The sequence below is a fragment of the Tripterygium wilfordii genome, chromosome 22 (assembly GCF_013401445.1).
Source record: "Tripterygium wilfordii isolate XIE 37 chromosome 22, ASM1340144v1, whole genome shotgun sequence".
Lineage (NCBI taxonomy): Eukaryota > Viridiplantae > Streptophyta > Magnoliopsida > Celastrales > Celastraceae > Tripterygium > Tripterygium wilfordii.
The window spans coordinates 416,187-434,057 of NC_052253.1; the positions used below are offsets into that span (position 1 = coordinate 416,187).

At 35.9% G+C, this 17,871-nt stretch overlaps 3 protein-coding genes across 4 annotated transcripts; 2 read left to right on the plus strand and 1 right to left on the minus strand.

Annotated features, from left to right (window-relative positions):
* The first annotated feature begins 988 nt into the window (after nucleotides 1-988).
* LOC119990551 (xanthohumol 4-O-methyltransferase-like) lies at nucleotides 989-2,461 on the plus strand. Its single transcript, XM_038836525.1, has 3 exons — nucleotides 989-1,257; nucleotides 1,361-1,956; nucleotides 2,036-2,461. The coding sequence occupies exons 1-3, from the start codon at nucleotides 1,089-1,091 to the stop codon at nucleotides 2,330-2,332; spliced, it is 1,062 nt and encodes a 353-aa protein (XP_038692453.1). The 5' UTR covers nucleotides 989-1,088; the 3' UTR covers nucleotides 2,333-2,461.
* A 1,284-nt stretch (nucleotides 2,462-3,745) lies between these two features.
* Nucleotides 3,746-6,381, plus strand: LOC119990762 (desmethylxanthohumol 6'-O-methyltransferase-like). 2 transcript variants are annotated; one of them, XM_038836846.1, is made up of 3 exons: nucleotides 3,746-4,003; nucleotides 4,890-5,479; nucleotides 5,848-6,381. In XM_038836846.1, the coding sequence occupies exons 1-3, from the start codon at nucleotides 3,838-3,840 to the stop codon at nucleotides 6,172-6,174; spliced, it is 1,083 nt and encodes a 360-aa protein (XP_038692774.1). In that variant the 5' UTR covers nucleotides 3,746-3,837; the 3' UTR covers nucleotides 6,175-6,381. The 2 variants fall into 2 exon arrangements, with proteins under 2 accessions (XP_038692774.1, XP_038692775.1); XM_038836847.1 differs by having other exon boundaries at nucleotides 3,756-4,003; nucleotides 5,857-6,381.
* Nucleotides 6,382-8,650: 2,269 nt separating this feature from the next.
* LOC119992164 lies at nucleotides 8,651-11,592 on the minus strand. Its single transcript, XM_038838827.1, has 6 exons — nucleotides 10,667-11,592; nucleotides 10,352-10,572; nucleotides 9,941-10,211; nucleotides 9,536-9,621; nucleotides 9,348-9,439; nucleotides 8,651-9,268 (listed from the first exon to the last, which is right to left on the minus strand). Exons 1-6 carry the CDS (start codon nucleotides 10,754-10,756, stop codon nucleotides 9,027-9,029), a joined length of 1,002 nt encoding a protein of 333 aa, XP_038694755.1. The 5' UTR covers nucleotides 10,757-11,592; the 3' UTR covers nucleotides 8,651-9,026.
* Between the last annotated feature and the right edge of the window lie 6,279 nt (nucleotides 11,593-17,871).

Consider the following 17,871-nt stretch of genomic DNA (forward strand, 5'->3'; position numbering starts at 1 on the left):
CACAAACTATGGGTCCATTTGAAAGTGTGTTGTATTTTGATCTTCTGTGGTAAGTGAGATGAGTTGTGATGAATAATGTGTTTGGAGTGTTACTAAAAATATTGTAGCGTATCACGTTTGATGTTGAAAATGTGGTCATCTGCATTGACGCTTTGGGTCGAAAGTGAAAGCAACTCCCTGCAACTACAACTTTGAACTCATCGTGATGCAGTGATACCGTAACACACAGTCAATCAAATACTTTTTATCCCAACACGGTGCATTTAAACCAAAAGTAGTAGGTTTGGCAGGTGTTTGCCCCTACCAAATCACCCAATAAATGCAACAAGCTCTAATGGTGAAACAAATATTGGTGTTTTTCTTCCAATATTCAAGCTGGTAGGTGGGTAGGAATGGTAACTTTTGGCGTTTCATTTGGAATTTTGGAGATTCTAGAATGCCTGGTGTAGACTAGAGATTTGTAATTGCTGACATAACACACTCGTCATTCCTCTTTCCTTCTTTTCAAACAAAAACTCATTATCAATCGATCAATCACATGAATATTCAATAAACAATTATGAGATAATAATTTTACCAAGTCAATCATGCTATATACACGTGACAACAGCTCCATGTTTGTGTATATCCCTCCATGTCCATGTGGTTCCCTTTATCAAGTTCTGACATTGGATATATGTCTCACGTATTTGGATTCCTATACATTAATTACTAGGAAAACCAAAACATACAAAATTTTTTCCTTCGACATCCGAATATAGGTCCGAACTCAATCCATCAAGTCAGCACGTGTAGAAATTTCTCATCTGACGACAGGAGAAATTATGTCAAAGTCTAGCGCGTGGTCACAATGTTGTCACTTCAAGTATGAATCGAACTATATACGGTTTGGCTCCAAAAAAATTCATCAACTAGACTATCATCCAAATGATTTAATTATATGTATACATACACCACATGTTATATGCTTATATTGTATTCTCCAACATGGAATCATTGACAGATATATTGACTGGTTCGCTTGTACTCACAGCATCATTATAAAACATACCTGTGTGCTGTAAACAGAGAGAGCCCTGAGAGAAAGAATGGGATCACAAGAAGGAGATCACACACTGCTGAGAGGACAAGCAGAGGTATGGCAACTCATGTTTGGTTTTGCAGATTCAATGGCACTCAAGTGTGCTATAGAGCTTAAAGTACCTGACATAATCCACTCACATGACGGTCCGATCTCCTTGTCCGAAATTGCTTCAGGTACTCTGTAGCCTATATCAAACATACATAAACATACCGGGAACATAACTTGTCAACAATACATTAACTCCATTTTTCTTTCCTGATTTTGGGCATTGAACAGGTTTTGATTCATCTCATCCGGATCTTGCTTACCTTGAGCGTGTGATGAGGTTCCTAGTTCGAAAACAAGTGTTTAGTGTGCAGAAGCAAGCAAATGGTGGGGAGAATCTGTATGGTTTGACACATATATCAAGATGGTTGTTAAGTGATTCTAATCTAAGTCTAAATCTAAGTCCAATGGTGATGATGGAGAATCATCCATGGCAACTAGCGCCGTGGCATTGCTTTGCACGGTGTGTGAAAGAAGGTGGACTAGCTTTTGAGAAGGCTCATGGTTGTGGAATCTGGGACTTAGCTTCCCAAAACCCAGAATTCAACAACTTGTTCAACGATGGCTTAGCAAGTACGTCAAAGGTTGTGATGAGTGCACTGACTTCACAATACAAAGATGGATTTGAAGATGTAAAGACTTTGGTGGATGTTGGGGGTGGAACTGGGGTTGGCTTAGCTGAGATTGTGAAAGCTTATCCTCACATCAAAGGAATAAATTTCGACCTGCCGCATGTAGTTGCCACAGCACCTGAGTATGCCGGGGTCTCTCACATCGGCGGCAACATGTTCGACAACATACCTAATGCAGATGCAGTTTTCATGAAGGTTGGTTTTGATTCCAACATATTTATTCTCCAACTTTGACAGATTTACAATTTCACATGACAATGATTTTCACTTGCAGTGGATATTACATGACTGGGGAGATGAAGATTGTGTGAAGATTTTGAAAAGCTGTCGAAAAGCCATACCGGAGAAAACTGGAAAGCTTGTTTTGGTGGAAATTGTTGTGCAGCAAGAAGAGGACGCCATGTTTGGGAATATGGATTTGGTATTTGATTTGCTAATGATAGCACATACCTCAGGCGGGGAGAGAACAGAGTCCCAATGGAAGAAATTATTAGCCGAAGGAGGGTTCCCCCGCTACAAAATCATCAGAATTCCGGCTTTGCCATCCATCATTGAGGCCTATCCAGAATGATAAAAAAGAAATATTGTTAATGGTATTGTTGCTTTTAGCATATGGTACTTTGTTCTGTAATAAAACCATATCATCATTATCTTATCAACTGGAAGAAGAATCTGAGACGAAGAACAGATTTATATTGCATTTTGGGTTTTATCTTTTGAACAATAAGATGATTGGAAAATGGAGATAGGCAATCAATGTTTTGGCTTGAAATGGGTAAAAAAAGCAATCTTTGGACAAGTTTAATTGTTTATCTTATCTAGGTAGCTGTCAGAGGCAATTAAACAAACACCTGATATGCAGAGCGCAAACACAGCCAAACATTTCCAAAGACATACAAGAATCGCATACCAAAATGCAAAGTATTTTAACACAGATACATATCCCTTTACAGAAAGTTCAAAAAAGCTATCAAGAATCACTCAATTCAAGTAATCACACATTTCACAACAACAACTTAACACAGGCAGCAAGAGGAAAAGAAATTAACGATTCAATATAGAACTGAAAGAAATCTCTCTACGTTAGGGGAATGCTACGTGGTTTGCAGAAAAAGATTTCACCTTGTATAGTTCATCGTCACATACATCATACATGCGATGCAACACTGGCTTGGCTGGCTTGTTACCGACTTCTGAGCAGATGTTGGTTGGTTTGGGGTTGGCGTTGGACTTTATGTTTGTCGAGAAGTGAGTAGAAAGTCTACCGAGATCAAAAAAATACTCTCTACTGGTTCGAAATCTCGATTTTAACGACATGCGACATGCATCCGTTCTAAAGCTAGATATAAAATCAACTCTCTTTTACTACCTACACCAACCTTTTGTAATTTGGTTTTAGCTCTGCTTAATTAATCATATCACGAAATGAGTTTTGTTGGGATTATGAGCCTTCAAAGTTCGATCGGCCATATATTCCGAATAAAGTAGAACTATGAGTGAGGAATCTTTTGAACGATGCAACGAACACTTATGTTAATCGTACTTAATCTTAATAACATCTTGAATAAAGTAAGAAATTGGGCCCATTAAGTGGCGGATCTTGTCAGAATCTCATTATTTCTTCTTCTTTTTTTACTCAAAACCCATAACCAAAGAATATGGTATCATTGTACAATGAGGTAGGTAGTGGCATTGCTGGAAGAGATGACAAAACTCTTCAGCTAGCTCGGATATCATTTGACCATGACAATTCATAAATACTAATTTCCGGTCATTTAAATGATTAATTGTGCCATTCACGATTGGGCCAGTACAACATCACACTTTGGGCCCTATAGCACTCGTTTTGGAACTTATTAGACTGACAACAAGTCCCATTCAGTACCAAATTATCATTGTTTAACACCGGGAAAACAACCAATGGGTCCTCCATGTCATTGTTGATTCTTTCGTCCGCCGAAAGCTGGAACAAAGGGATGCTAGTTTTCCACGTTTGTCCTTTTCTTGATTCTGCGTAATTATATATCATTTCCGTGAAGAGCATTGAGACTCAGTTTGGATAGCAGAGGGTGAGAAATGGCATCAGTGGAAGGGGAGAGATTACTAGAAGGCCAAACACGAGTATGGAAACTCATGTTTGGCTTTGTAGACTCCTTGACATTGAAGTGTGCTGTAGAGCTTCGAATAGCTGATATAATCAATTCACATGGTGGTCCGATCTCCTTGTCCCAAATTGCTTCAGGTATTCATCATTCTTTCCTCTCATATGATACTTGCACTAGCTATAATATAAGGAAATATAAGTACTGATTTTATGACGCAGTCGGAAACTCACGATGAAGGCTAAATCACGTTTAGCCAAGAACACCAGTATTGGAAGCTACCAAGTAGAGAGAAAACTCTCACAGTTTTTTTTAAAGTAACAAGATAATGAGCTTTAGGCGCAGGGGCGAAGCCAGGATATATTAGGAGGGGGTCGTCGAGTGGACACTAATTTCATATTAGGGTAGCAAAGCTAAGTGGGGTCTGGGAGCGTTTTTTGAGATGATTTATTAATTATACCTTCGAAAGTATGAAAAATAACGCTTAAAATTAAAAGTTTATAAAATATGATAAGTAATAATTGTCATATGCATTTTTGTTTCAACCATTTAAGCATAATTTTTTACAAGATGGGGGTCTAAATTGAAAATTCAGGGGGGTCTTTTCTAGAATTATCATATACTTAACACTAATAAAAAAAATTTGAGGGGGTCAGCTGCCCCCCCTCACATATACATAGCTACGCCCCTGCTTAGGTGGCTATAACCATTAAATGGAAAGAAAAAAAAAACACAAAACCTGAAATCGTTGGAAAATGTCAAAAACACTCAAATGCACATTTGAGGGTCCTAGATGGTGGAATTTGACCAACTTAGTCTTGACAACCACGTCCAATCGAGTCTTCAGCCAAGCTTCACGCTATTCCGAACTCATGACTTTTCGATCCTAGTAATCGATTTGCTTGTAATTAACTTGAAACACTAGTTTTACATAGTTTTAATGCTCAAAACATGTACTACCACTATGATTCGAACTTTATTTACATCTTGATTTGATTATTCATTCTTTCATTGTGGATGAATTAGGGATTGATTCACCTCATCCTGATCTTTCACACCTTGTGCGCATAATGAGATACCTAGTTCGCAAACAAGTTTTCAGCGCACATCAGCCAGAACCCCATGGAGAGACTCTCTACGGGTTGACAGACACATCCAAGTGGTTATTAACCGACTCCGATCTAAGCCTCAATCCAATGGTGATTCTGCAAAACAACCCATTTCAACTAGCCCCATGGCACTGCCTTGGACAATGCGTAAGAGAAGGTGGAATTGCTTATGAGAAGGCTCATGGCTGCGAGATGTGGGATTTTGCTTCTCAGAACCCTGAATTCAACAGAATGTTCAACGATGCCATGGCTTATACAGCCCAGATTTTTGTGAAAGCATTGGTTTCAGATTACAAAGATGGGTTTGATGGTGTGGAAACATTGGTGGATGTTGCAGGTGGGATTGGAAGGGTTTTGGGTGAGATTGTGAAGGCCTACCCTCATATTAAAGGGATAAATTTGGATTTGGGTCATGTGATTGCTACAGCACCGGAGTATCCTGGGATTACACATGTTATAGGTGACATGTTTAAGTCCATACCTAAGGCAGATGCAGTTCTAATGCAAGTACGTAAACCTCACTTAAAACTCTAAAATGTTTATTGATGTAGGGCTAGTGTTTCAAGTTAAATACAAGAAAACCAACTAGCAAGATCGAATAGTCATAATCTCATAATTGTACGAAATCTGGTTTAGAGATTCATTCCGGCGTGGTTGTCAAGACTAATCTTTTTTACCATATGACTAGCCCCACCCTATTTTAGTCAAATTCCACTTAATCGAAACTTTGTGATTGTTTTCTCTCTAGCTATCTGGTGGATTATAATGTTGGTTTTTTAGATTAAACGTTGGTTTAGCCTTAATCATCATTTTGCCGACGGTGTCATTTATAAATTTTTTATGTGAACTTAAGGGCGGATTATAGTGGTATTTAGCTATTGCAGAGGATAATGCACGATTGGGAAGACGAGGAATGTGTGAAGATATTGAAAAATTGTCGAAAAGCCATAGCGCAGGCGCATAGAACTGGAAAGCTTATTATGGTTGAAATTATTTTACCACCCAATGGCGGCAGCAGCAGCAGCAGCAGTTTTGGTGATGTGGATTTGGCATATGATTTGCTGATGTTTTCACATATGTCTGGAGGAAAGGAGAGAACTGAGGCTGAATTTAAGAAATTGTTAGAAGGAGGAGGATTTCCTCGCCACAAAATCATTCAAATTCCTGCTTTACTGTCCGTCATCGAGGCATATCCAGAATGACATAATAAAGTACTGCTGTGGATTTGTTTTCTATAACGTTTCGATTCGGCCCACTACTGAATAAGAGGCCTTGCTGGCTTCTGCTTCTGAACAAAATATGGCCTTCAACTTAGTTTTCTATTGGGCCGGCACTTGTATGATGGGCCTAATTAATTTGCTGAACTTTATCATTGATCTATAATTAAATATAAAAACTGATTTCAATTACAGGATTGACTCCAACAGTTCATCACGGAAGAAAGTATTCACGGAGCGGGGATCATTAACAAAGACAATTCTAATACTAACTAATAGAATAGAAAATACTCATAGAATATAAAAGAACTGTCTTTTCTGTATACTTTTCCCGGTTTTCTTGCTACCGCGTGCCTTACGCAATCGATCGGATCATATAGATATCCCTTCAATATAACATAGGTCATTGAAAGGATCTCGGAGATCCACCAAAGCATGAAAGTCATGATCTTTCAGAATTTAGATTCCTATTTGAAGCATACATAATCGTATGGATAATCTCACACTAACCTGAAATCAAAATAACCAATTCCAAAAATTAAAAAGGGAAAAAAATTACTACTTTTAAATTGAGCTTCCTATATGATATGATTTTCAGTTTGTCTCAAATTCCAAAGATTACGATATTCTTCTTTCAACATAACCCTTAATACCTAAACAGATTGATTGAATGTAATGTTGCACATTCAATCATAAGTTATTCCGTCCACAATAAAAAACTAACGATACCAATTTTCACAACAAAAAATAAAACTTTTTTCTTCTATAAATGGAATGACATCAAGAGATGGAATTAAAACTGCCATGATGAGAAAAAATCTTCAGTGCCTTACAACCAATCTCATTGACTTGGGTGTCAAGTGCCATGTGCCATGTGCTTAGCAAGTGATGGTTTACTTTTGTTGGGGTTGGACCACTAGTTGGTCCAAATCCTCTATAAACAAAAAAAGAAAATTCTTACATATTTATGTGACATGGTTAGTGGGTGCACTTTGGGGGAGGAAATTAGTTCAATCGATGTTATGATATGCGAAGTGGGTGTGTTTTTTTTTTTTTTTTTTGGTATTATTAGTGGAAAACATTATTATTATCACTTAGAGATGGATCTCAAGAGCTAGCAATTTGGTCCAATTTTGAGATGTGAGTTGAAATCCACAAGCAAGCGCATGTGGAGTGCACATGTTTGATGGTTACTTGAGGAATGGCATGGATTTGTGACACCAACGGTGTGTAAAATTCTAGTAGTTGAGGAATTGCATGGACAAATCGCATCGATTCAGAGAGTCTTTAGTTCGATTCTCTCTGTGAACAAATATTTTTATGGTCACGTGTTGGATTTTTACTCACATTATCATGTCGTCAGGTCAGAATGTTGGATTTTGGCTCACATTATCCTGTTATCATGTGATAAACTTTATACAAGCAATATAACCCAACAAAATTTATATGATGTCAAGCTAATAAAAACATTATAAAAATATGGATAAGATCGGATGTGGAAGCTCTAATCAGGATTTGATTGTGCCGACAGATTAGTTAAAAAGAGGCTGTGATGGAGCAAAATGTCATTGTAAGCAAGGAAAGAGAGACGGGTTTTGTCCCTGTTCGAAATAGCTCGGGATGTGGCGTGGCGTGTCCTGAACCTGATGGAAGCAGTTTGTCTGTGTCATTCCACAAGCGTTCACATGTCTTGACGAGTTTAACAAGCGCACCATGCCCTGTCATCATTATGAACCCCCGCGTAAGGCAGCAATGGACGTGTCCAACTGTGCATTGTTCCATCAGCAAGACTTCATATCATATATATATAACACACATTAAAGTCTAAAACCCACTTAAATAAAACTTGGCATGCAAATTATTTTGGATGATCAATAAATCATCTAGTTCAACATGTCTTTCGATAATTGAGTGAGCATAAATCTCGAGTCATCATAATATTCCACACCATATTAATGACAAGTAATACTGTATCGAAACTCATATGATTAAATGGGACTCCTAATCTCTCCTTAGAATTGAGCCCCGAAACTCACAAGACCATGAAAATCTCAGAAAAATATTTTCAATTGGTTCAAACTCCCAACCTTAGCAATATCCCAAAGCAACCCATCCATTCTAAGCTCAGAGATATAATCAAATGAGGGTATGCTTATTAATGACATGGGTTTTGGAATAATGAAACACTAAAGCCAAAAACATGATTATAAATGTGTGATGTGTGACAACATTTGCTTATGCAAGTAAAACCGGTGGCTTTTAGGTTCAAACTATAGACCCACCATTGCTCTGGTTTTGGACTCATCTTGGAATTTCAATACTTTTTTTTATCAGATTCTCAAATGTAGACATAAAGACACAGATCCAGAAGTTACAGGATAAGATCAAAATTGAACAAATTAGATGAAGGATGTGACATGAAAGTAATTAAAAACATAAATGGAGTCATGTTGAAAGGTAATTGCATGAAAAACCTGCGATCTGCATTTGACTCATATTTTAACACCCATCTCAAATATCAAAAGAGTGTATATATATTTATTTATACAGTCAAAAGCCTCTCTTCACTCTTCAGTCTCTCTCAGGCCTCACCCAACTCATTAAGACAACAGATTCTGAACTAATCAAGACTACACCCCCTAATGACACTCACAAAAGATGGAAAAGCATCCACACGAATTTTCCAAAAGCCGATTACGGTAGACAAGGCTCATTCCAAATCCTGGCTACTACGTCCCTGGCAGTAAAGAACAAAAACTAGAAAAATACAGAAGTGGATGGATTCTAGTGATGACTCACTTTCATGATGAGGGAAAATGTGAAAGTAGTGAGTGAGTTTATCCTCGCCTAATACCCATGAAGTAGTTGAAGTCATGGTGCTGGACCCTTAGTTGCTTTAACCATGAATCCGCCACGCTCAATAGAGACATCAGCTTTTCTTGGTCCCGGCCACAATTGCCCGAAATCCACATATCTCCTTGCATCTTATAAGTGGCCAAACCAAACGGGGGCAATGAGATGCCTTCCCCTGCCTTCCTCTTGTTATTGACACATTCAAGGTCGTCTTCGTGGTCCAAATCTACCCAGCATATCAATATTACCATCAATCAACCGTTCTTTAGAACAAGTTGAAAACATAAAATCGAAAGAATATATACCCTGGAAAGAGGATGAAAGAGTGTGGTACGTAAGGAAACATGTGGACAAGTCCTTTATCGTCCTTCCCATTGGAATGTGATAGATCGGATACCTGCATACCATTTCAGATCACATTTTGTTTAATGTATCATCATTTAACTAAACATAATCAAAAGGGTTTTTAATATGATGAGAGGAAGAGACGGACCAAGCAACAGCCATCCAACTGGCTGGTGAAAGATCGACGCTCTTCAATGACATCAAGCCTGGGTATCTTTGAGCTAATCGGCTAACCTGGAGAGGGAAATCAAAAAGAAATGCACAATCTTACAGAATGAATGCATCAACATCATACAAAACATGAGAACTACAATGTTAGTCAATGCCATAGATTCAGCTTTCAAACAACACTATAAATTAGAAGACAATATCTAGCATCAAATCCATGAATTATGTTCTGTAAGAAAACTCAAAGGGATACCAACAAATCTATGATTGTTCCTCTAATTTCATCGGTTCTTGCTTGGATCAGTTATCATTAAAAGCAATCAAACAAAACTCTGATGAGACTAAAGAAAGAGCATATATATATAAATGGCAAAAACAAAAGTACCTTATCCATGAGAGGAACTCTTGCATAAGGAGTTGATCTCTCAAAATACTGAAAGTAAAGGTAACCAAGTCTATCATTGAGAGGCCAGCCGAGGCCGTCCTGCTCTAACCCTCCTTCCTCTGAAGAGCTTCTATCATTGAGAGGCCAGCAGAGGCCATCCTGCTCTAACCCTCCATCCTCTGAGAGCCACAACTTGTCACTCTCGCTCTCATCACTACATGAATCACTGTACGAGTCTCTTGTCTCACCATCACCGGACTCTGTCTCCTCCCTAACAAACACAGAATTCCCAAGAACATTACACATTTCTTTCTTCCCAACCAACACTCCATTTTCACTCAAATTACCATGACCCATTTCCAGCTAATAACAATACAGTTTCAAGGGCAAAATCCAAGATTAAGAAAGTACCTCGAACCATTTATTGAAGGATTGCTTGTGTAGATTTGGATTGCAGAGAGATAGGGGACATAGTACTGGATTACGGTCTTTCCGTTGCTCAAAACAATTGGAACTCCAGCACCATAAGCACTCAATTCATCATAACAACTCCAAAGATCAGCCAAGGTGAAATACTCAGTAGCTTCTCTCTCCCATGGATGCCATAAATGGTTTAGGTTCCTAATCTCGCTCTGCAACAACAAAAAGAAAAGCAAAATGAGACAAACAGAGACAAATTTTGTAAATTTAAATGAATTTAAACAAAACCCAAAAAAAAGAACATACCTTCGGTAAGAATTGGGGTTTGACGACAGGGGTTGTGCAATGGAGCAAGCAATCGAGGTTTGATTGCGTTGACCCTTTGTCGAGAATCATTGTTTAGGAGAGGAAGATTGACAGAAAAGGATAGAAAATCAGATTCTCACAACCAACCCAGAGAAGAACAGAGAGAGATAGAGAGACCCAGAAAACAGAGAAGGAAAAACGCAGAGAGATGAGAAAAGAGGGAGAGGGAGAGATTGTCGGGATTCGATTTTAGATGGACTGAGAGAAGAAAAATAAAGAAATTGCAGAGAATTTTATACGTTTGAGGTTTTAAGTCCTTTTTGGGTATTTTAGACTCTGAAATAGTGAAATTTTAGGAAACCTATCAATATCTATATATCTTTCTCTCTATGTTTTCGCTGGCAATGTCACCGTAGACTCCAAGCTCCGGCGAGATTTCCGTTTCACAGTTCAGAAAGACGGTAAACAAGAAGTAATTGTCCTATTCTTCTCTACGCTTTACGAAAACTCAAGCTTTCCTCTGCTTTGATCAATATGGAAGAAACAAAAGCAGGAAGTGACGACGATTCAACGTTTAATTCTTCAAGTTAAATAAGAACCCACAAACCCAAAGGCGTAAAATCAAGGTGGACAAAATGTGAGAAAGAGAGAGAGTTTTCGGGTTTGGAAATTCTTTCTTTGTTTTTCAGCAGAAACCCATTCTGCGAAAACGGAATTTATGGGGGTTTCTTCTGCGATTGCTGGCGTTAAGAAGAACTAGATTTCGTAACGGAAAATCGTAAAGGAATAAACTTTTTCAGGGGAAAAAAATACAGAGCGAAACTCAAAGACAAACAATAATGGAAAGAAAGGCCAACAACGCCGGTGCAAAAGACTTTGCACTAGGGGCAAAGCCAGGACTTTAGATGAGGGGTTGTAATGATGGACAGAGGATTTTATGTTATGATAGACAAAGCTAAGCAGGGTAGGGGTAATATCTCTGAAATTTTTTTAGGGTTATATATTAATTATATTTTTGAAAATATAAAAAATAACACTAAAAATAAAATTTTTATCAAATATGATAAATAATATTGTCACAGGTCTTATTGTTTCAACCATGAATACGATTTTTTATAACAAGGAATTCAAGAGGGTCTAAATTAAAATTAATGTATAAATTAGTATTATTAATTTTTTGAGGGGGTCAGCTCTTGACTCAATGAGGCTTCGCCTCTGCTTTGTACGGGATGGAGTCGAGAACAAACCAGATATAGGAAGTCATTGACGATTCCCTCGTATAATACATGAATAGATACAAATAATATGTGGATAAGTTATTTTTGTTTAAAAGACTAAAATTCTACATCAGCCTTGATATAATCCACTCGAGTTGTTTGTAAATAAAACTCAGCTCCTCTCATATTATAGTGTTTTTAGATCTAATAACTTTTGATTGCGGCCCATAAAAACAAATACTTGCGGGTTTGTAAAGAACAAATCTATGTGATTTTGTGGCTCATAGTAGATAATATATTCAATATGTTTGTGTTTAAAATTTCAACATGGTATCGGAGCTTAATCTCAATCCACTTGGAGAAGCTTCCCACATATCCACTTGTTGAATTTGACATAACATATCCCACCAATGTGGGAGAGTGTTGAGACTAAAGATCTCACATCAGTCTCGCATAAACCAACCGAGTGGTTTATAAACAAAGCAAGCTCTTCTCACATTATAAACCCGTTTTCTGAGTCTAAGAACTATTGACGACAACCCATAAAAACAAATTAGCATGATTGTATGGATTAGAGCTGACAATATTTCCAATGTATTTTACCTAAGAATTTCAACAAATTTTAAAAATTAAATATTTAATCTCTAAATTGCACACCTAAACTCTACCACTACCACGGCATCATATCTTTCGTTGCATGTTAGCATGTAAAGAAAGAATCATAGAATTAGTCACAGAAAGATTTTCATTTCTAGAATGGGAAGAGCTTTGAATGGGACTGGGTCCGGTGGGGTTGCGAAGCAGTGATGGCAAGTGAACAACTATTCAATGGTTGAAAATGTCATCAATCAATCTCTCACCATGTATTTTTGAAAAAACAATTACACCCTTTGACGACAAAATTATTTTTAATGGAATTTCCGCATTCTTCCATATCAAAAATAAAATAAAATAAATATATATATATATGTTTCAAAAATCCATAATTAAAGTTAATTTATTTATCAATAACTTCTTTAAGAAACTTCTTTTGTAACCTACGAAGTATTAAAGATGAATTAAGACTGGCATTTTCTTCCTTTTAAAAATATAAAAAGACTGGAATTATAGAATATTTATTACTCATATTCTCAAACTCCATTTTCCAGCTACTTAATTGTACATCATCATCATCAATCTATATATATATAACTGAGGATCCACAAGGCTTCTCCTTAATTCATGGTGCCATGTGGAAGTCTTTACAAAAAAGCCTACATAGACAAAAGAAAATTTTAAAATATATTAGAAAACTTTAAGACCCACAACCACACACATAAATATATTGCAAAACTTTAATACCCACAATCACATTCATACATTTTAAGACCCACAACCACACTCATACAATTAATAGTATTCAAATAATTTTAAAATTATATTGAATTGTATGGGAATTTAATGTTTCATAGGAGTGGTTTGATGTTGTTTTGGTTTCTCAAAGGTCATGTATTGCTAATTATGAGAGTCTTTTGATATTACTCAATTAATGAAATTCATTTGTAGTATTTAGTTTGAAAACATTTTGTGTGTTTTTGGCATTAATTACCATCATTTTGTGGGAATTTTTGTGTGTTTTTGATGTATTTTGTGTGTTTTTGTAGTATTTAGTTGATGTATTGTGCATGTTTAGAATTTGGTCAGGTTTAGTAGTCTGTTTGGATTGCAACATACACAACATGAGAGGCTTTTCTCATGCTATATTGTTCTAATGTGTAAGTAAATTAAGTCCATTTGGTATTGGAACATGTAAGTGGTGACAGGAAAGCACGGTAGAATTCAATGAGTTGTTGAAGATAGGCACAAATCTATAACACTTTGTAGATACTAGCGACGCAAATAAAAATTGATAAACTCTTAGCATATTTATTCCTTATGCATCAAATTTCTTACACCCTATTAGAAATTTTTTTTCTTAGCAAATTAAAAAACAAGTATTGTACATATTTTATCTTCATCTCACAATCATCTCTATTTTCTACAATTAAAGCTCTACTGCTCTTTATGTTAACAAAGTATCGAAAAACTTCCACACATCTCTATTTTCCAATCAAAATATGTGTCGCGCGGGCATGCAACTAGTTAATATTATAATGCAAGCTTGGATACTTAATCAAACTTATATCTATTCGAGCTCCAATCTTCTCATCTCATGGCAACACCACTGCATTCAGTACGACGTTAAATATATGAAATATGAAACACTAAAATCTGTCCTTTCCAATCGACAGGGCTTCAAATCATATCACAATACCTCCAATACTTGGCTGACATGTGGAATGACCACGACCTTTGAAAAAGTCGAGCACGTTTTTTTAGTTTCAAAGGATATCGGATGAGTGGGGTATGCTTAATAAACTACAACCCCTTTTTTTTAAAAGAAAAATTATTAATGGATGATGTACTTTTATCAAATAAATTAATTAATTAAATGTGAAAGAGATATAAAAAGTTTTTATTTTTATTTTTATGTTGAATTTGTTTTCGTCTGATGAATTCATAAATTCAATGAATACATATTCATGATTTTTCAAAAATAAAATAAAATTATAGTGGTTTTGTTTCACTGCAGCAGGCGTCCGAACCCCCAAGACAGTATATCCAACACTGGAGTGAGACCTATGCCTTTGATTTCATAATTATAATTTTACCGTTGGTTTGTTTTTTAGTTGTAAGAATTCTCAACAGGGAAAAACAATCACAAACTCTAATATAATGTCCAATTCAGACTAATCCATTTGTAGTTATAAACAACTTGGATGAATGCAATAATAGTCTTTTCTGACTGCTCTCCCAAATGAGGCGATAGTCCTGTAATCTTCCTTGTGGAAGGGTCCCCGACCATTATCCAATCTCTCGGGCCAATTCGTGTGATTCACGCGGGGTCATAACTCTGTCTTCAAATTAAAATTAAAGAGAACCTAATGTGTGTTCATTATCATTGCATCAATTACCCAACAATAAATTCCCAACTTTGTATTAAAAGTCAAATATCAAGATGTCAATGACAATTTTGTAAAAAAAATCAACATTATTTAATGAAACATTAACAAATATATTTGTGAGACATCAATGCATATCCAAATACATGCTAGTAGTTGGGGGAAGTATTGGACTTAAATGTCCAGAGTTTACCTGTTCCAATAATTTGTCGTCATTAAAAAAGTCCCACTAGTTGAGGATTTAAGAAGAGAAGTTTTTATCAGTATATAATATAAATGCATGTTTTTTTTTTTCTATATGCAAAGAAAATTCAACTTAAGCAATTTGTACATGTATTGTTCGATTTGAAACCCAAAGTCAGTACAATTTTGTCCTTGAAATGGTCATATACAGTTGAGTGTTGTTGGATTGATTTATACTTCACTTTGATTTTTCCTCTAATTTTTGATATGGAACATTTCATCTTAACACTCCCAAACACCGTTTGTTTTGTGGGTGATCTATCAATAAGTATATCTAAAAAGACTCAACAAGTGACCCAAACGAGGAAGGTAAGTGAACCCGAAATCGTAATTGAGTCATGCTCCGATCCATATAATAAAATTCAACCCAAAATCATTGTATATATATATTGTATGTTTTGGATCTCAGAACTCACATAGTTTTGTCTTTAAAATGACCCTCTACAATTGAGAGGTGTAAGATATTGGCTTATAAAACATTTACATTTCTCTCCAACTTTCCGATATGAGAAATTTTATCCAAACATTATAAAAAAAATGTATATATTTAATGGTTGGGAAGCCAACACCCATCTGTTTGGTTTACTTGTTAACACTTAACATACATAACTATAAGTTTTTTTTTTTTTTTTTCAGGAAACAAAATCCATATTTTTTGTGAGCTCCTATAAAAAATAATCAATTTGATAGATAGTATTATATCAAACCCAATATCCAGAACTGGAATTATGCAAGGAACATTCCAAGCAAGATTCGATTATTTCAACCCAGGTGAAGTCAACACCCTTCCAAAATCTAAGCATAAAACGTGTCACGTGACGATTTGTCAATTCCCTCTATAATAAATACTAAAATCCCATAGGTTATGAGTGTCATTGTCCTTCCGCAATTAGAGGGAATATATTGCAAAGTAAGCTCTCTAGTTTCAAATCAATTAATGGAGTAAATATATAATAACACCATACAAGTTTGTCATTTATGTTGGACCAAGACTTAGTGTCTAGGTCAACATTGTGTTTTTTGATGATTGTGTATGATTGTATACTAAAATGTATGTGAGCATGCTTGACTTGAACATATCTTAAAATGCTAGAAAACATGCTTAAATGGTTATTTGGTTAATTGTTTAATATCTTAATTGTGCATATACAAATGAAGGCTTATGTATATCTCTATGTGAATTTGGTATCTATATATTTTTGAGATAGTGCTGAAAATTAAGTTTTGGAAACAAACATACATGGACTAAGTTAGGACATTAATCTTCTAATGATCATAATTTATCTTACTTAGGTCCAAATGACTTGAAACTTGAACCACATGCACATGAAGGTCTAATATATGTTTTAGGACTATAATCATGATAAATTAAGTGCATCACATATATATTTGGTCATATGCTTAAATTCCGCCAAAACTAGGTTTTACCTAATTTTGTGCATATGTGTTCTTTGTGAACGTGGTGAACCAAATGAACTCCGATTTAAATGAAATTTCGTGTGCATCTTAGTTTTATCACTATGAACATATTTGACCTAGTAAAGTTTAAGAGAAAAGGTCATTTACACTGAGTTTGCAAAATGACATTGAATTTACACTTAGAATTCATCGGTTTCACTATTAGTGACTTATTTGCTTGGTTGAGTGACCAAACGATTTCCGATTGTTATGAAATTTTATATGGACATTATAATATATATAAAATGATTTATCATGCAGTAATATGAATTTTCTGGGTTGTTTTTCTAATGTAATTAACCTATGCGCTCTATATGAAACTCTTTGAGCTTACATGCAATTGGGGAGTTCTACCTCCTATTTCTTTGTAGGTTAATCATCATGAGGATGTTATATGACTCAGAATTCAGTATGCTCAAGTGAATTGAAGTCCGGTTTTCGAGTATGAGCTTGGATCTCTAGAAAACCAAGAAAAACCTATGTTCATCAACCTTCCACTAAGGCATTTTGATTGATGATTGGAATTAGCCTTGGGGCTGTATAATATGGATATATTGGTGCTGCCAAATTCAGAGTTTGAAGTCAAGATTCAGACATGGACATTAAATGTTACACAAGGTGTCCGATTTAGGCAATATATGCCACATGAAGACATTTGTGTATGAAGGCTATACGGACCAAGTATATGAAGTCTAGAGCAGTTGAAATTAATTGATTTAATGTTCTAGAAGATGTCTCAAGCTTTGGAAAATGTCTCTACACATTTGAAATCAAGAGACCAAGCTTGCTTAAAGATTGGAGGGAATGTTAAAGAGCTCATTTGAATTCAAGAGAGATACATGCTTAAATTTGCTTGGCTATGAAGTTGCCAACAAGGTCTTTTCAAGAATGTTATTGCAAGCACGTGTGAAGGGTCAGCTTTGCTATTGGGACATGTTTGGTCACGTGAAGGATCTCTTGTCTTCATCAAACAAGATCTTGCACATGCTTTCTTTATTGAGGTCAATGATCAGATTTTTGTGAGAAGACAATTGATGAAGCTAAAGGACAAATGCAATGGTTGAAATTTGTAAGAGATGAGAAAGTATATTTTGCAACTAGACAAGACTTAGATTATGAAGATATTCTTGAAGACTACAAGCTCCAACGGTACACTAATCTATGGCCGAGATTGAATTGTTTTGAATTATGAATGGATTAGATTACAACAAGACTTGAAGGGTTAAGATGATCATTTAAAGGTGAATCCAATGGTTGTGCATAAGACAACATTCTTGCTTGCAATTTTTGACTTAAAAGAAGATCT